The 19,214-nt window shown below is 53.2% G+C and overlaps 1 protein-coding gene across 19 annotated transcripts in view; it reads left to right on the top strand.

The window, feature by feature from the left end:
• The window catches only part of AFDN (afadin, adherens junction formation factor), a 140,228-nt gene that overhangs the window by 109,614 nt on the left and 11,400 nt on the right, over nucleotides 1-19,214 (top strand). For 11 of the 19 annotated variants that reach the window (XM_058735921.1, XM_058735922.1, XM_058735919.1 and 8 more), the window contains 7 exons: nucleotides 5,253-5,318; nucleotides 5,530-5,603; nucleotides 6,279-6,397; nucleotides 7,744-7,938; nucleotides 8,584-8,675; nucleotides 8,993-9,178; nucleotides 11,963-12,934. In XM_058735921.1, the coding sequence (XP_058591904.1) occupies nucleotides 5,253-5,318; nucleotides 5,530-5,603; nucleotides 6,279-6,397; nucleotides 7,744-7,938; nucleotides 8,584-8,675; nucleotides 8,993-9,178; nucleotides 11,963-12,934 (1,704 nt within the window). Of the gene's footprint in view, nucleotides 1-5,252; nucleotides 5,319-5,529; nucleotides 5,604-6,278; nucleotides 6,398-7,743; nucleotides 7,939-8,583; nucleotides 8,676-8,992; nucleotides 9,179-11,962; nucleotides 12,935-14,985; nucleotides 15,022-19,214 lie in introns of all 19 variants that reach the window. The other 8 variants (XM_058735923.1, XM_058735910.1, XM_058735912.1 and 5 more) reach the window with 1 other exon arrangement.

Consider the following 19,214-nt stretch of genomic DNA (forward strand, 5'->3'; position numbering starts at 1 on the left):
CAGTGGCCATCACCCTAATTTTAAATGTTCTATTAGCTACGCTAAAAAAAAAAAGCAACTGTGAAATTAATTTTAATGTGTTTTGTTTTACATAGTATATCCAAAATCTTATGATTCCAACACGTAGTGAATAGAAGTCATTAATGAGATATCTTAGATTCTTTTTTCCGTACAAAACTCTCGTGTCTGGGTATATTTTATATGTAGTACACATTTCAGTTCGGACTAGCCACGTGTGGCCTGTGGCGGCCATATCAGCACGCTGTATAGTGTCCAATTCCATTTCCCCAGCACTGGCAAAACTGTTTCTTTGTATTCCTGTAATTGGCTTTGGTTAATGTTTGCGCGTTACATTCCGTTAGTGACACGTGTGTCACACCGGTTCGTAGCAGCAAACACCTTCTGGGCCCCGTTTTCCTTTCTTAATTGGAAAAGGCAGGAGGCGGTGGGGGGACTTGCCTGAGAGCTCAGTCTTCTTGGGCTAGGTTAGCGTGCATATGATTGTTCAGAAATAAGACCGAAGTCGAGCGGCTTAATGCTTCTGCAATAAATTTTGTTTCGTACAACTTTTATCATCATCTGTAACGTTCTTATTTCCCACCCCCCACCCCCACCCCCGCATGAAGCAGGCAGGTAGTGAGAGCTCCATAAAGTTGTGGAATTGCTACAGCCAGATAGATGGCGAGCCTGCCTTGGGGCCTCCCGAGAGCTGACTTGTTCCCAGTACGAGTGGCGTTAGCAGGGCGAAGCCGCACCCGCTTGCCGCCCCCACCCCCGTCCACCTGGCAAGGCGGACATTCCGGGCCAGGGCTGTTGTGGCCAAATGGGGAGACACTGGGCCACCTCAGAGTGGGTCACAGACTGTTTTGGGTCGAAAGTAACTACCCATCTTGATTTTATAGAAACATACACACATGTATGTATGTATGTATGTGTAGTTAGAAATTCCTTAGAGTTCTTTCACTTCTGGGTACTCGTCTGTCATTTTGTTTTCTAGAAGAGTCGCCAGTGGAACTGGTCATTTCTCCCTACAGCGGTATGCGACTCTCAATTTTTTTTTTTTTTAATTTTTTTTTTTTTTTCAACCTTTTTTATTTATTTTTGGGACAGAGAGAGACAGAGCATGAGCGGGGGAGGGGCAGAGAGAGAGGGAGACACAGAATCGGAAACAGGCTCCAGGCTCCGAGCCATCAGCCCAGAGCCCGACGCGGGGCTCGAACTCACAGACCGCAAGATCGTGACCTGGCTGAAGTCGGACGCTTAACCGACTGCGCCACCCAGGCGCCCCGCGACTCTCAATTTTTTATGGCCAGTTTGTAACTGGGCTGCATGTGAAGCATAGATAGGATGCAAATAAGCGGAGGTGGGAGGAGCCAGAGTAGAAGCAGGGAAGGGAGTGGGTCTGCGGAAGAGAATGTGTAGAACACGGCCGTGGGAAAAATGTAGGCGGTGTGGCCTTCGGTAAAGAACTCTTCTAGGTAAGTAGTACAAGGTTGAGACCACGTTAGTAAGAAGATTCAAATGCCAACCAAAGTGTGGATACCTCTTTAGAATATTCCAGATCCAGATTCCTGTGTAGCACCCTCCCCCAAGAGTATGTTTTTTTAATACTGACTTAAAGTCCATTTTTATGACCAGCCTTAAATGGACCTTCTGAATTGAGGTCTCTTAGAATCATGGTCTCATGATTCCTCAGATGAGCACCTTTTCTAACTAGCAGACACACTGATACGTTGAACTTGGAATTAAAAGATGTGATTATAGCTTAGAATGTAGGCAAATTCCCATCGTGTAAGAAAATGCCACTTCTCAAATACTGTGCCTTTCTCATCACCCATTACCTGACAGTAACGGATGTGCGTGCTTCTTCCCGAAACGGCGCGTTTGGCGCCGTGGTCAGAAAGGCTGAGGGTTTCTGACTTTATAAACTAGTAATTTTACAGCGTTACCAGTGTTCTGTTACCAGCTCAGTGTATGACGGCCACACGAGCTGCTTCCTAACCTACCAGCAGATCCTGTCAGTAAGATTCTGGGCTTCGTCCCAGTAAGGAGTGAGCACACTCTGGGCGCATCGGGCAGCGGCCGGGGAAGGGGCCAGGGGGAGAGCCGTCCGCACTGTCGTGTCGCCGGAGCAGCGCCAGGGAGGGACGGACTGTGTCTGGCCTGTCGTGGGGAAGGTGGGCGGGCCGGCGTGTGGGGGCAGGTGAGCCCGGGGTCGAATGACGACGGTGCTTTGGCAGACACGATGCGTCAGACTGGCGTGTGGCAAGTACGGACAAAGGCAGGAACGCGGGAACAGGATGGAACAGGGGTGGGGGGCGGGGGGATGAGGCACGGTGTGCTGCAGGGGCGAGGACTCGAACCCGGGTTCTGGAGGTGTGGCGCTTGTCAGCTGGCCTCTGGTCAGGAGCCCAGACGGGCGTGCTTCCAGAAGGGGCTCCCGCGCCAGGCAGGCCAGTCACGGGGCGGGGGCTTGCCGGGACTGTTGAGAGAGTGAGGCCACGATGCTGCCCAGTGTCTCCCTGGGATACTTACACCACGACCGCGTGAGTGTCCTTGCACGTGGGCGGTAAATGCCTGGAGGCGCTGCAGGTTTCGGCCCTTCTTGAACGTTGCTTGCAGTCCGCGCGGAGTCCGCCAGATTCAAGCGTGTGTGAGTTGTTTAGGACGCACGGTGGCCGTGGAACAGCCTCGTGGCTCCCCGCGGTGTGAAGTGAGGGGCGGAGGGTGAGAGCACGAAGCGATCCCGCAGGGAAGCCGCGGTTCACGGTGACCGTGCAGGAGGGACTCCCCAGACCGAGAACGGCCCCAGGTGCGTGAGCGGGCTCTGGGCTGAGGCGAGCGGACAGGAGTCCCCGTTTTCTCTTATCCTGTGTTGTGACTGTGGATGGAGTCCTCGCACCGTGTCCAAGTGAGTGAGGCTGTTTTCATCATTAACAGGAACCTTAGAAAGTGTGCCGGAAACGGGGCAGGAGGGTCTTCGTTTGTTGTTTTAAAACGTATATATTTGGTACTCTGTTTCTATCCCTGTTCCTAAAAATACTATATTATCAGTGTTACTGCTCAGCAGGTTTCTTTTCAGAGATGGCAGTAATTGAATATTTGCACTAGATCTTAGCCAAAGGCTGAGAATCGGCAGAGTAACGATCTTTATCGTCTGCGTTACGAGGACAGTATCACATGGCCGACAGATCGTGCTTGTGAAGATGGCCGTGCCCGCGCGCACTGAAACCGGCACCCCGAAATGCCGTAGGCCCCGCGTCTCTGTCAGAGCGCGGAGGGAAAAAGTAGCTCTGCCCTCAGAACCTATTTTCACAGAAATTCCGGCCTCGGGTATTGTCTGTAAGGAAGTAGCGTGCCCCATTTGTGGGAGGGGCGGAGGGAGCTTTTCGGTTCCCCCGAGTTCTTGCCAGGCAGCTGCAAAGTCTAGTGTAGGACACAGGCCTCGTGAGGGCAGGGGGTGCGTTCCGTTCGGTGACGCACGTCCAGAGCCTGAGAGAGCATAAGCGTTCGGTGAGCGAGGGTCGAGTGCATGAGATCCTCACTTAAAAGAGCTGAGTTGCAGAATGAAGCACTCCGTCGCAGAGTACATAAAAGTGTCGAATGTATTGAAAACGTCAGATCACACGCAAGGGGGAACACCCCGTATAACGGATGGGGGTAGGGAGCAGGCTGTCCTAGAAGGAATTTCCCAAGTGTGAGCTAGCTGCCCAAGTTCAAGGAAACCCAGTACTGGCCTGAGTGAAGCTCTTTGGCTAAGTGACTCACTAAAATTCAGAACGTTGCCCTTTATCGAGTGCCTGCCGTATATTTTCTTCATTGTGAAATTTCAGATTTACCAAAAAGCACAAAGCTTTGCAAACTACCTCAGTGTTGGCGGAGGGGGGGCAAAAGGTCACAGGCTGCACCTGGTTGCCCTGTTGTATCGGAAGTGGGTGATTCCTGGGGGGCAGGTGGCCTAGGGGACACCTAGGCCAGAGGGTGGGGGGCTGCCAGAGAGGGCACCGGGCTTATACCTTGTGCATGACTTTTATCAGCCCAGCTCCCAGATAATGGAGCCAGGGGAAATCTGGAGCTTTCCCAAAATTGAGTTGTTTTGTTAAATTGAGACATTTTATGCCATTTTTAAAATGAGCCACGCAGCAGATGGCTTTAGGCTCACAGAACCGGGGCGTGATACGTGCTGGAGTTTCCCCGAGGGGACCGCAGGGGGGAGAGGCCTTGGGCCCCGGCAGTCACACCGTCCTCCTCCAGCCTGCCTGTAACTGGAGGGAGACACGGAGGGCTTTCAGGGGGAAATTACATAGTTCCAGAGTATCCGACCTTTGTTTCAGTTAAGTCGTGTATTGAAATCGCAGTCTTTACAGCTTTGTGTGATGCCTTTTATAGTTTGGCTTTTATGACATGATGCTTCATAACTGCTGTGGTTACTGTGACCTAAGAAACATGTACTCGGTTGTAGAACGTTGGCAGGAATATCCAAGTGAGAGTTCAAGCACGATTGCTTCCTTTGTTCGTTCCAATATCTTGTCCCTGTTTGATTTTTATGTCCATATAAATGTCCGTGTAGAATGTTGGCGATTCTACTACGCCAACATTGGAAGTTCCCCCCCACCTCCCCCCCAACACCCCCCGCCGAGTCCCCCGTGGTGTAACATGAAGCAAGGCTGCTGCGCCCTCTGTGTGGACTGCGGCTCCAGGATTCACCTGGAGTTACCATACGTGATCCTTCAGTTGAGTCGTACAGAAGATTTTCTGCATGATCTTCTCACTGCCTAAAGCCCCCTCCTACTTGCCGCGAGGTTTTTCTTGTTTTAATTTTCAACTACAGGTTTCGAAAAAACAATGGGCTGTAGGAGCGTAAAAGTGCTGTAGTAAATGGCTTTTGTATCAAAGCGGCTAACGGCACGTGTCCCCGGGTAGCACCAGCTCACCCACTTAGGGCTGCTCAGAGCTCAGCCGGAATCCGCATTCGGATCGCGTGTCTTCGTGTCCTCCTCAGCTGGGTCAGTGGTATCTGCTTTGCAGGGGTACTCTTCCTGAATTTAGGAACATAAAATAGGAACATTTCCTGTCAGTTCCTGTATGTTCACCACGTGGAGTGAGTGTTAATTTTATTAGTGCCAATTTTCGCGTAGAAGCAAGAACCGGGGCTTGTGTTACCACTCTGTACCTGCTTTATTTTGTGTTTATTTTATTTTTATTTCACTGCGTACTTTCAGTGCCGTGTTTCTTACCCTGTTTTTGCCTAGGGTGCCGGTCAAGATAAACTTGGAATCTATGTCAAGTCTGTCGTAAAAGGAGGTGCTGCAGATGTGGTTAGTATGATTTCTCCCGTTGTAAGTTCACCGCGTGTCACATTTAACAAACAACCCGAGGTACTTCAGTGATACTTTGTGTTATAAAATGCTAAGTGTGGTGTTTGCTGAAAAGGCCAACGTGAGCATACTTACCGCTGACTTTCCTCTTCCTCCTCTTGCCCTTTGCTGTCCCTCCCGCCCAACACACGTACATTTTGGGTGCGCGCAGGACGGACGCCTGGCCGCAGGTGACCAGCTGCTCAGTGTGGATGGACGAAGTCTGGTAGGACTCTCTCAAGAAAGGTATCGTTTATGTCTTTGTTTAAGGTTGGCATTTTCAGGATGTTTCACAGTAAATTTTAGATTTAGAAGACAAAAAAGTAATGCTAGAAAGATCTGCCCTTAATCTTCACTTTTTTTTTAATTTTTTTTTTTTTTTTTTTAATGTTTATTTTTGAGACAGAGACAGAGCATGAACGGGAGAGGGTCAGGGAGAGGGAGACACAGAATCTGAAACAGGCTCCAGGCTCTGAGCTGTCAGCACAGAGCCCGACACGGGGCTCGAACTCACTAACCGCGAGATCGTGACCTGAGCCCAAGTCGGCCGCTGAACCGACTGAGCCACCCGGGCGGCCCCAATCTTCACAGTTTTAAATATAAACTTCGTGTATGTGACCCCTCTCTTGTTAGCATGTTAGAGTGTGTATTTTGGTCTGGAGCAGTTTCTTTGAAGCTTAAAAAAGCCTATTCTTAGCACATCCTGAGGATTCCTGAAAGTCCTTTTACTGTTCTTGATAGAATAGTTCTTGGTTTCTGAGGAAGGGAGCCAGCAGCCGGGAGCCTGCGCAAAGGTTCAAAGCTGCTGCTCAGAATAGCGGGTGAGGCCGCACGACGTGCGGTTACTGTGGTCACAGGCGGCCATCGTGAGGAGCGGGCACTGCTCTCCTTTCCCCTACTAGTGCTGTTCTGTCTTCCTAGGGCAGCAGAACTCATGACAAGGACCAGTTCCGTGGTGACACTGGAAGTAGCCAAGCAAGGAGCGATCTACCACGGCCTGGCCACCCTGCTCAATCAGCCGTCCCCGATGATGCAGAGAGGTGAGCGCTCCCGGCGCAGCCTCGCACGCCGCGCCGCGTCTGCCCGTGACCGCTGTCGCGGTCGCCACCTGGTGTTGATCGCTTACCGCGTGCCGGGCATTTTACAATCACGGCCTCTCTCGACGGTCACAAAACTCTATGGAGTAGGTGCTGTCCCAATTTTAAAGACAAGCTCGGGATGCGATCCCTTGCAAGATGGCCAAGATAAGTCGTTCACGACAGTGTCCAGTGTAGGCCCGCTGGCCTTCTGGCCGTGTGGGGGTTCACTAAGGTCCTGCACCCCGGCACCTCCCGTGGGGCCAGCTGGAGAGTCTCCACCGGCCCGGCACTTGGCCATAGTAAAGCAGGTGGTGAGGGACGTAAAGTCTTCAAAGAACAGGTAGAATTCTCCACTGGAAGAATGTACGTGTGCGTGTATGTGAACAGTTACTTCAGTCCTTTGTGTGCTGAGACGGGACGTGATTATCCCGTTCTACGTAGTTCACTTCAGATTTAAAAGCTCAGTCCGCATAAGATGATTTGTTGGTGGGAACCATGATTTTATAGCTACATCAAAAATCCCGGAATAAAACCAATATAAATTTAGGGCTTTTTTAAAGGATCAGTTCAGAAATCACAGGAGAAAACCCATTAGGACTCACATCGTCTCTTAAATCATTATATACTTTGCATTTACCGTGCTCACTGTGTGCAGCTGCCAGGTCTGGCCTCGATGGAGCTCTCTTCTCCACTGGCCAGTGATCTGGGAGCCTCCCAGGCCAGCACCTGCCTGAGGTCGACCTAATGGTCACACACACACACAAGAAAGCTTCTGAGAACCCGGACCCACCGTTCGCTGCAATGAACAAACCGCGTCTTGACAAACCCATGTGCTGTAGCAGAGGCCTTCGTTACTTTTTCCTGACATGATGCCAGGCTGGTGCCTGATGTCATGGCTTACAGCCGCTTCCAAGAGGCAAACCCAACCGTGAGTTACAGGTCAGAGGGAAGCTGTTCGAGCAGAGAACACGCCGGGGCGACCATGCAGGGAGACGAGGCCAGAAGTAGAGCTCACCCCGGGGTTGACAGCGTTCGTGTGTGTTTTCGAAAGTGAGGGGAGTGTGTTTGGTGGACTTCGAGAAAATCGGCTTTGAAAGAGCACCTTTCCCATCAATACCGGTTAAATGTCGCTTTTAAGATTCTCTAGAAAGATTTGATTCCTAGACTAAAAGCTACCTTATTCCTTCACCTAAGAAGAAGGTCTTTTGCAATTTTAAATATTTGTAAGTTCATCTTTCTTGAAGACTAGGGTATTTAAAATAAGATCTTGAACAATTGAAGAGACCCTGAGTGCACTCTGACTTCAGTTTCAGACCGTCGTGGCTCAGGTAAACCCCGACCAAAGAGTGAAGGGTTCGAGCTCTACAACAATTCAGCTCAAAACGGGTCACCCGAGAGCCCTCAGCTGCCTTGGGCAGAATACAGTGAACCGAAGAAGCTCCCTGGCGATGACAGGCTGATGAAGAACCGGGCTGACCACCGCTCCAGCCCCAACGTGGCAAGTAAGAGGGACCGCTGTGGCCATTCCTTCCCTGGCCTTTGAGCTAGCTCTTGTCCAGATACACGCACGGTCACGGCCAGAAAAGGCCGGGGGGTTGGGCACCCTGTGCTTTCTTAGCTATCAGAACGACAATTGCCTGCGTATGCTGGCTGAGATGTGTTTTTCATGAGAGATACCCCAAGCACTGTCCTTCCGACAGGTAATAAGAACGAAGTTCGAAAACGTTTGATTGCCCTGATGCTCTAGGGCAGTACGTTGACCGTGTCCGCGGCAGGGGATGGTGAACGTTTTATGCTTTTAAGGGGTTGTTAACAAGAAGGAGGATCGGTGGAAGGGAAATGCAGCACTCACGAGGTTTGCAAAGCCTGAAATACTGACTGACTGTCCCGTTGCCGGGAGGGTTTGCCGGCCCCCAGTCCGTAGGTAATACTTTCTGGCCCTGGGCTCTGAGTGTTCGAGAGAGGGGAGTGGGTATGAGGAGCCCTGATGTCTCACATACCCCAGTTTTCGTCTCTGTGCTGACTCCTCACCGGCCGTTGGAAGATGCCCGGCACGTGCTCACCACCCGTAAAGGACGTTAGGTGACGTTGTGTCGAGTTGTCCTCCCAGGAGTCACCTTTCTTTTCCCTGCCTCTTTCCAACGCAGATCAGCCCCCCAGTCCCGGAGGGAAAAGCGCGTACGCCCCTGGAGCAGCCGCAAAGATCACGTCCGTCTCCACCGGAAACCTCTGCACTGAGGTCTGAGAGAGGAGGGAACCGTTCTCGCTGTGATGAACACCTAGGTTATCTCGTGACACTCACACTGTGTAGATTAGCATTGTTTGTAATCCCTGAGTACCGCTTTTTTTGTTTTTAAAAGAATAGGTAAGTTAGCTTTAAATTGATAAGTCAGGGCAAAATAAAATGTTTTTCATTATTCCTAGTAGAGGACCACTTTTAATTCTTAACACAGGTTTAAAAATACACAGAAACCACATTTTAAAACAGAATATTGGAAATTAAACGAGTCCGTGTACAGATGGCCAAAAGCCCGCTTTCTTCTTCACGTTTTACAGGAGCAGACCCCTCCACCCCGACCTGAGGCCTACCCCATCCCCACCCAGACGTACACCCGGGAGTACTTCACCTTCCCGGCCTCCAGGTCCCAGGACCGCGTGGCTCCCCCTCAGAACCAGTGGCCCAATTTCGAGGAGAAGCCGCACGTGCACGCAGATGGTCATCAGTCCGGCCCCGCGATGCAGGTCAGAGAGGAGGCCACGGACATCCGCGCCCTCAAAGAGAATTGGTTTGGCAGGGTGGAGTCTGAATGATTTCTGAGCTACGGCCGACGTGCTCTGTAGGACAGTGCTGTCCTGCATGGTCTCCCGGGTAACTGGGGAAGAGGGGACGGGAGGGAATACTAAATGTGAAAAGGAATTCTTTGTTCTCTGGAAGTTCGATTCACAAAGTGTTAGTAATAGTGCACCCTAATGACAGTCTGTGAGGTGGGATCACGGGCTCCAGGGCTGAGAAACGAGCGGTGTGTGTTTTTTCTTACTTACACCAGAAGCCGTCCCAAGCGCTGGGCCGCAGGCGTAACCGGGGTCCCTGCCCGTGACCCTAACGATGCGACGGGGAAGCGAGGCAGAGGAAGTAAACACGGGGTAGTAGGTACTGCTAGGGACGTGGGTCCCCGCCGAGTGACTGGTGCCTGGGCTCCCGCGGTCCGTTACCGCTCTCTGAGGGAAGAGCGTTTCGGACAGGGGAGGAGGCCCGGGTGGGCTGCTGAGCGGGAGCCGGGGGGTGGGGCGCGTCACAGGCCTTTGCAGCCTGGAACCACGCAGAAGGGCTCGAAGTGACGGGAAGACGAAGGGTTCAGGTTCTATCCAAGCTAGTAGAGAAGGGGCCGTCAGGGCAGTGGAGCTGGGGAACGTCATCAGATGTGTCTTGTGTCTAGAAAGAGAACTTTGCACCGTGGGAGCCTGGGAGAAGTCAGATGTATGCTTAAAAATGGGTACGGTCTGGGATGTGTGACGACACCGGGCCCGGGTAGCGCGTTCCGGCTGTGCTGCCCTAGAGACTGGGGGCGGGACTGAGCTGAGCCGGGGAGGGTGGGAGAGCAGAAGAGGGGTCACAGTCACAGTCACAGTCACAGTCACAGGAGGCAGCACGGACAGCGAGGAATAGCCTCGTGTCCTGAGGTCCACGGCTCCGTCCTGTCCCGTTACCCAAGAAGCCCAGTCTCCTCGAGAGTATCGGACACCCCCCGCCGGCTCGACCAGCGGGCTGGAGCAGGCTGCAAGAGAGGATTTCTCCAGATTTCTCTCCACAGTGAATGCTCATGTGCCTTGCTCCCTCCCCAGGGAAGACCCGCTTCCCACATGTCGAGAGAATCCACACGTGTCTCCTGTCTTAGGGGAATAGCATTAGTAGGCCTCCCCGTTCACGTTCGTGGTGCACGTCCGCTTCTGCCCCACACGTGGGTAACGGGCACCTAGAAGAGGAGGCCAGGAAACCGGGACGTCCGGGTGTGGGAGGGTCGCTTACTTGGATCGTGAAACGACCGAGCGTAAGAGTAGGACTCGCCAGGGGTCCACGGAGAGGTGGAGCAGGTGTGCACCAGGAGCTAGAACGATGTCCTCGAGGAGAGCGGAGGCCTGAGCCGGGGGGGCCGGGGGGGCCGGGGGGGCCGGGAGGGCCGGGAGGGCCGGGGGTCGGGTCCCGCAGTGCCGCGGAGGAGGCGTGAACTCCACAAGTTTATGCTTTCAGAGGATCTCTTCTACACGTAGGGCATTTCGTGCTACGGTGGACTCTTAAATGACGTGGGTCTGGGCTGTTCATGTCCACTTTTACGCACGTTTTCTCAGTATGGTGCTTTGTCTTTTCTCGTCCTTGTGGTTTTTGTCTTTTCTGTGGTTTATTGTAAGAATACAGTAAGTACATAAGGAAACGGACTGTGTGCTGATGGACTGTTCATGTCACGGGAAAGGCTTCCAGTCGGCGGTAGGCTGTTAGTAGTTCAGTTTCTGGGGGAGTCAGAAGTTGTATGTGGATTTTTGACTACCCAGGGTTCAGTGCCCCTGTCCCCTGCCTTGTTCGAGGGTCAGCTACCTTTTTGTGCCCTGTAGACTGTCCAGCGGTCAAGAAGCTTTCTGTGTCCGTAGTAAAGCTATAGCAGAATATTGGCAGTAAATGTTGCATTTCTCTATCAGGCTGCTGTGTTTTCAAGTGATACTTCATTTTTTTCTTGGCTTATTTTTTAAGGAAAGGGAAACAGTTTACCTTCCAGATGTACATCTTCAATTTCTACACATTAACAACAGGAAAACATGTTTGACATCCTAGTGAGTCATTTCTGTCACTTTAAACTACTGTTAGACACGCCATTTTTCAGACATGAGCCTCTTAGCCCTTTGAAACAGTGTATCCGTTTCATCTCTGACACACACGCACACGTTCATGTTCAGCGACCGATGGCACTGTGTTCTGTACTTTGCTTTCTAAGACTGGAGCAGACAGGCTCGGATGCGTGGCTTGTCCTGGCCTGTGCACAGCTCTGTCAGCCCGTCAGCCCTGGGACCATGGCTCAGATAGTAAAGATTTGAGAGCTACTACTCTTACTTCGAACTTGACGACGGAGAAGTAAATTTTGCTGCTCTTCGCGTAGTTAGACTGAACACATTCCTCCTCGCGAAGTCTGTCACGTGGGAAACCACAGCGGAGACGTGTGCACGCGGCCGTCCCAGAGGGGGGAAGGGCGCCGTCCGTAAAGCCCCTGCGTTTCTGTGCGCTGCGCCGCCCGCTTTTCACAGTGATGCAGAGAAGGAAGTACGGCCCTTCCCTTTTTGTAACTGGAGAAGCACCGACCCCCCCGCATCGTGCACCCCGCACCGCCAGAGACCTGGGTGGGCGGTCTCCGCCTCTGTGTGCCACTCGCTTAACAGTTGCCCTAAAATGTTTTCTCCCTCAAGGTACAACATTTATGAGTTTTTAATAATTTTTTCCAAGTGGCCGAAAGATGACGGTTTTCCGTGTTCTTTCTCTAGCGCGTCACCCGCTCCCAGGAGGAACTTCGGGAGGATAAAGGTTACCAACTCGAGCGGCATCGGCTGGAGGCGGTGCTGGATCGCAAGTCCGACAGCGACGTGTGGATCCAGCCGAGCTCCTCGGTGGGCTCCAGCACGTCCAGCCAGGAGCACCTGGACCCCTGCTCCAAGTCGGGCACCCCCGCCTCCACGCTGACCAAGAGCGGCCCCGGGCGCTGGAAGACGCCGGCCTCCGCGCAGCCCCTGCCGGCGGCCCCCCCGCCCGCGCAGACAGACCTGCCCCCGCCACCCCCGCCGCCTCCCGCGCACTACGCCGGAGACTTCGACGGGGTCCCCGTGGACCTGCCCCTCCCACCCCCTCCCAGCGGCCAGGCGGCGGCGGAGCGGAGGAAACGGGAGGAGCAGCAGCGCTGGTACGAGAAGGAGAAGGCCCGCCTGGAGGAGGAGCGGGACAGGAAGCGCCGGGAGCAGGAGCGGAAGCTGGGCCAGATGCGCTCCCAGGCCCTGAACCCGGCCGCGTTCTCCCCGGTGACCGTCGCGCACACGAAGCCGGAGAAACCTTCCACGCTCCAGAGGCCCCAGGACACGGTCATCCGGGAGCTGCAGCCCCAGCAGCAGCCACGCACCATCGAGCGCCGAGACTTGCAGTACATCACGGTCAGCAGAGAGGAGCTGTCCTCGGGGGACAGCCTGTCCCCCGACCCCTGGAAGCGGGACGCCAGGGAGAAGCTGGAGAAGCAGCAGCAGATGCACATCGTGGACATGCTGAGCAGGGAGATCCGGGAGCTCCAGAGCAAGCCCGAGCGCAGCGCCGAGGACAGCGACCGCCTGCGCAAGCTCATGCTGGAGTGGCAGTTCCAGAAGAGACTGCAGGAGTCCAAGCAGAAGGACGAGGACGACGAGGAGGAGGAGGACGACGACGTGGACACCACGCTGATCATGCAGCGCCTCGAGGCTGAGCGGAGAGCAAGGGTAAAGGGGAAAAGTGCTGTGGGCGCGCGTTTCTGTGCTACCTGCCCCGAGCGCGTGGCGCTCCCGGCCCGGGGCCCTGGAGGGTTGAGGGGGGCCCCTGGCCTGTAGCCTGTCGCTCCGTCTCCCGCTCGCTGGCGGTCCCGCACGACGAGCCGGGCTGGGAGGCGTGTTCTCTGCAAAGGGCTCACTGCCATCCAAGTGGAACTTTGCTGTTCAAGTCGGCAAACTCCCCTTTGTCCTTCTCGTTAGCGCTTCAGTTGAGAAAACAAGCTCGTAACCACTACTTTGTTCGGAGCCAGTGAAAGGCCTCCCCAGGGGTCGGCAGGATTTTTTCTTAAACGGCCAGATAGTCAGATATCTTAGGCTTTGTGGGCCGTACGCGGTCTTCAGGGCACCGCTGTGCTGTTGCACGACGGAAGCCGCCTTGGCCGCGGCGCGAACGGTGAGAGCCGTGGGCCAGGGCACCCTTCGCGAACGGGGGGCAGGACACCTGCCCAGCCCAGGTCGTGATGGGCGGCACTGGACGGTGGGTGACGGAGGGGACTGTTGAGAGTCCCAGAGTTGCGGTTCTCGTAGCCTTTCCAGCAGGACGCTCCGCGCACCGGCTGTACGCGGTGAAGCAGGTACTTAGGAAACTAAACCATTCTGTTTCAGCGGGGGTATAGACACCGAGAACGTAGGGCTTAAATTTAATTTCTCCAGACGACGAAAGTAATTTGTGCTTTTCGCATCAAACAAAGGAAGGAAAGGTCATGCTAGTTTCGTGCGCTAGATTGTTAAAATGCCGGATTGAAGACTCCATTACCCTATCAGAACGGAGGGGCGTTTGCCGGTATTAACCTGCAGACAGTGCTGTGGACCACATCACGGTAGGAGGTTTCACACAGGGCAGCTTTCTGGGAAGAGACGGCCCAGACCCCGTCCTCTGGATTTTACTATTTACGATTTCTAATTGCCACTTTTACTTAATGCTGTCTGCCAGACATCTAAACAAGTAACTGTTACTTCAGATGTTTTAACGTTTCCACATCGGGACACAGAGTAACCTTAGGTAGGGACCAGTCCATACGGCTGACTCTGACCCCTTTTCAGGTTTGCCTTGTGAGTTTTGTCCTGAAACGTTTCACCCGCACACTTCTTATTACACACTTCTTGTCAGCAAAAGGGATGTAGGACTTACCCAACATCCAGCTGAACGAACACCCAGATGTTAAGTCACCAGTAGTGAACTCCTGAAAAACAACTGTATTTACCCCCAGTGCTGCTTCATTTCAAAGCGCATCCGGTTAACGATGCATTACTTGTAGCATAAGAATTCTCAGCACAGCGCTGACCCTGGGGTCAGGACCCTGGTGTCCGCCGTGTCAACGGTTGGGTGAGTGCTCAGTGCAGGGTCCCCTCCCTGTCCTCGGCCAGTGCCACTAGAGGCAGGGCGTGTGCCCCTGGCCCAACTCTCCCGTCCCTAGGACACAAGAAAACAGCGATGTTTACCGCAGTTCATACTGAACCAAAAGCCGACGTCTATGGTAAATAGGTAGACATTGTTAACATTTATTGTTATAACTGTATCTCCCCCCGCCCCATAGTGAAAAGTTAGCAACTGCGTTGTAGTATTTCTGTAATTATTCTTAGCTGTGAATTTTTATTAAAGGTCTGTCAGGTTTTCCAAATAGTTCACAGTGACCATTTCAGAGCCTCATAGCGTGAACTATGACATTTGGAAAGTTTCTTACAATTTTAGTGAAAAGTGTGTCCGTGTTCATCATTAATCAAATTTAAGGGGAATATCTTAGTCCCCGGGTAACAGCTCAGAGGAATTTTAAAGTCCCTTCCGTGTATCATAATAACGAAACTCAAGTGTTTAATACTGTGTGGACATTTTCCTGTTTGTGGGTGCCAGAAGTCCACGCATAGTTTTCGCTGTGCTCCCCGGGCCGTCCTCCAACGCAGGTGACGCGCGGGAGCAGCGAGCACGCGGGGTGGAATACGGTCTAAACTTGACTTTTTTTCACACTTCATCTTTCTTTTTGTTTCCTTCTCTGTTACTGCAGCAGACTGGTCTGCCAGCAATCTCTGTTCTAGATTTGGTATGTTCTCATTTCTTTCCCTTTGGTACTTTTTTCCTGTCTTGATTTTCTTTTTTTCTGTTAGTGGTGGTGGTTTGTGTTCCTAGTGGACGCAGCTCCTTGGGGCGTCCTAGCGCAGGCGTGTAGTTGCGGGAGCGAGAAGCATGCCTTTCCGTGTGTTTAGATTTAGTTACTCTTTGCTTTCCTCCGTTAATTTTAAGTGTTACTGTTTGTTTATGGCTTTGACCTTTTCTCAGTTTTAGTCACAAAACTGATTCTGTGTATTTTTACGTAGTCACAAATACGCGAGCAAACGAAAGAGAAGCTGCAGCGAATAACCTGTTTCGTTTTTGTTACCCTGGTAATAGATTTTGAATAACCGACTACTAGAAACTCAACCGAATTGGTATTCGCGTTGCTTTGCCAATTAAGATGTAACTGGCATCTGTCTGTTGGCAGAAAAAGAGAGCTTTTTGGTAAATGTTACTCTGTCTCCTTTAATAATTTCGCATGGACTTCAGTTTGCTTCACCGGCCATATCGTCTGCCGAAACATACCTGACATCCCGTTCTGTTGTCAGTTCAGGGTTTTTGTTTGTTTAATGTTTTATTTTTGAGTGAGAGTGCAAGCTGCGGGGGTGGGGGGAGGCGGACAGAGGATCGGAAGCAGGCTCCACACAGTCAGCGCACAGCCCAGCCCGGGGCTCGAACTCCCGAACCGTGAGATTGTGACCTGAGCCGAAGTCGGGCACTCAACCAGCTGTGCCCCTCGATTCAGTGTGTCCACGTTCGGGAGATTCAGTCGACCGGTTTAGTGTCCATGGTGCTCCAGGGCTATTATCAGTGTCACCGGCCACGAGTTCTGCACCGGCTGAAACGTTCCTAATAACCTGAGGTCATTTTTTGTTAGTCACTTTTTAAACGAACAAGGACGGGATCCGACAGTACTTTTAAAACGTCCTGAATCTCCGTTTGACTTCACCGGCCTCCTCATCAAATGACAGCCCCTCCCCCGTTTTTAGCTCAACAGTGTGGTGGCACGGCCGCTGTGCAGAGAAGCCCCTCCCGGAAGCATTTCCCGCCTTGATAACCGAAGAGCATATTTGTTTTAGCGTTACCTGCCCCCCCCCGCCCCATGAGACAAAGACAAAATATGGATGTTTTCTCCGTACTTGTTTGTATGGCAACGTGCACCTGTGGTGGGCGGTCGAAAGATACCGGTTAGAGCAGACTCTTCGTTTGAGGTGCTCATGTTACATCCTCTCTGGGCATCCATTGCCCACCAGCTACTGACCCGAGGCCCTGGCTGGTAGAGATTTTCCAGCTCTGTAGGCCTAGCGACTCTTCTGTGCAGATTATGTGACAGATAGACGATACTTAGGGATGAAGGAGGACACGAGGATTTGTGTTTTGAAGACACAGTTCAGAGTTCTTTCTTTAAAAGGTAGTTTTCTTTTACTCCTATTGACCTCAGCCCCCACATCTCTGAGCATTTCTTAGCCTCATTTCCCGGTAAACATGACCGTTCTTACAGCGGTGTCCTTTACGTAGAGTCCTCCGGTCAGAATTGGCAGCTTGTCTACAGGGAGGTGCCTCTGCCAGGCGCCCGTCCTCTTGCCGGGACAGGGGGTGGCCCAAGTGCCAGCAGAGTGTAGGGACAGTGCCCCGTGTGGCTGTGACGGTGTCTCCTGGGTACGACCCTGGGATGAACGGGGCAGGTGCTCTGTCGGGAGCAGCCCACAGTCTCCATGAGCTTGGGGGGCCACCTCACTGGCTCTGCTCTCCCTCTGGATTTGTAGTGGTCGGCACCCCAACCAGCCCAGGCCCCCACGCCCCTGCCCCCGCCCCCGCCTCCAGACCCCGGGAGCTGTAGAAGCCAGCGACACCCGCGTTTGCATTTCTAGCCCAGGCCTTGCCCTGGCCCACACTTCCGCCTGCAGTCAGACAAGACTTTTCAAAGCTCAGCATGTTCGGCACACACCCCCCCCCCCCCAACATGCTCCTTGTCTGCCTTCAGCCTCCACATTTCAGCTGATTCTTCTAATTGCTCAGTCTAAAAGCCTTAGTTACCATGACCCTCTTTTTCTCCCCATCAAGAAATTGTTTTTACTTCTCAGAATCTGACCACCTCGACACCCACACTGGCCTGAACCACTGCTGTCCCCACCTGGCTCAGTGCAGGGGACTCCCTTGCTTCTGCGTTTGTTGCCTGTGTCAGTCTGTTCTCAACACAGCAGCTAGGGTGATCCTGTTAAAAAAAACAAAAGTCACATCCCAGGAGTCTTCAGAACCCTGTCATTTAGAGAAACGTCCTGGGTCTTCCCATGGCCACGAAGTGCTGGTGTTCCGTCCATGCCTCCGCGCACCTGCTGTGTGGAGTTGGGCAGATGTCAGCCTCCGCCGTAGCCGCACCCGTCTCCACTCAAGTTTGCAGGGAGGGACGGGCTGTGTGACTGGGCCTCCGTTGCCGTAGGTTGCCAGACAATTACACGCACTTTCCCCCGGGGGAACCTGTGACGGAGGCAGAGCAGACGAGGCGGCACGCCCAGTAGTGACAGCGGTCACGCGGTGTCGCAAAGAGTGAGAGTCGAGGTTCTTACCGGAATTTATGTTTATACCGGAGTTTATATTTATTTCGTATCGTGCTGCACAACAATGCCTCCTGCTCATGAAACCCCTGCCAGGAGCTATCTTCCAACTAGAAATTGACGTGACCTGACAGTCTCTCAGTTGCCTGGTCTCAGGCTTTGTCCTGTTACCGTCTTAGTGGTTCGTCTCCTGGCTCTGAGGACCCGACAGCTCAAGGGGAAGACTCCCTCCCCTTGGGGTGGTACCAGCCGAGTGACGCTGTCCCCGATTTCAGCATCTCCACTGCTGACCTCCTGGGAAGGCCCAGGCCAGGTCCGCCCTCGTAGGCCGCTTTCCTGTCTGGTCTTCGTGTGGGACTGCAGGAATTGGCATACGAGGGGCTGAACCGAAAGCAAGATCATAAAAACCTCAAGCAAGAGTCAGTAGGAAACCCAGCTGAGAGCTGCACCTGCAGAGAGACCCTGCCTGCTTCCCCGGGGTCCCCCGCCTTGCGAGCGGGGTCTGGCTCCGAGGGTGGTGTCCAAGCCTGCCTTCAGGGAGGGTCAGTTTGACTCCAGGAAGTAGGAGGAGAACATGCTCGTATGAAAGCCAGCGTGTTGGCGTGTTGGAGTAGAACACAGACTCGTGTGGTCGCAAGATGAGATAGTTGCTGTGAGAGAGCTTCCGATGTACGTGGTAGGCCGCGTGCAGCCACGCAGCCCGACGCAGGCTCACCTGTCCCTGCAAAGCCAGAGCGTTTCAGCAGCAAGCCGGCACGCGTTACAGCTGCTGGTAAAATTGTCAGTGTCCTTACGTTGAACGGGCGGGGGCGTGGGCTGTGCCCAGGGAAGAGACTTGCACACCAAGTGCCCGGGGTCGTGGGGATGGCTTTCCCCGTGAAGAAACACAAAGTGGACTTCCTCTCCCGCATGGGGCTCGTGGGCTGAACCCGAGTCGGGTGCCTGAGCCCGGTAGCAGTAAACGGCCTGCACGTGGGGGTCCTTCACTGCGGGGCATTAACATTTTTCAGTGTATTGTTAATGGGTGGGAACATAGGCAGATGACGCTTGCCTGTTGCCTTAAGGGCGACCTTGACAGGCTTCCGGTCGTGTTTCCAGCGAGGATCCCAAAAGCGAAAGGGCACCTTGGCCCTGATTTGTATTCAGATATCGCAACAAGATCGTCTCCCTTAACGGAGTTTTGACTGTACGTACAGTTAAAGACACGAGTTAGTGTCTTCTGTGGCATAAAGTTATAAACACACGGATCACAAGGTAACTGTTTTCTTTTTTTAATCTGAAGATGAGGGGAGGACCGCCAGCGTAGCGAGACCAGCCAGGCTGGTGACAGTGGCTTCTGAGACCCCGCCTTAGTTCCCGGCTGAGAGTGGCTGTGGTTCGGGCTGACGGCTGCTGTAAGAACGGCGGCTGCTTCTATCTAGGCCCGTTCCCCCGAACGTGGCTTCCTGCAGGTGCCTTCCATAGCGGCCCCCCCTTCATTCTCTGCGTGTAAAACACTGAGCCCGTGTCCTCCTCTCACCCCAGGTTAACACAGTCTGTCCTTGCAGCTCAGCCCGTGTTAAACGTGTGGCTTAGGTTGAAACGCCCTTTACCTGGTACTGAACGCAAGGAGACCACACAGCACAGC

The sequence above is a fragment of the Neofelis nebulosa genome, chromosome 6 (genome assembly GCF_028018385.1).
Source record: "Neofelis nebulosa isolate mNeoNeb1 chromosome 6, mNeoNeb1.pri, whole genome shotgun sequence".
Taxonomy (NCBI): Eukaryota; Metazoa; Chordata; class Mammalia; order Carnivora; family Felidae; genus Neofelis; species Neofelis nebulosa.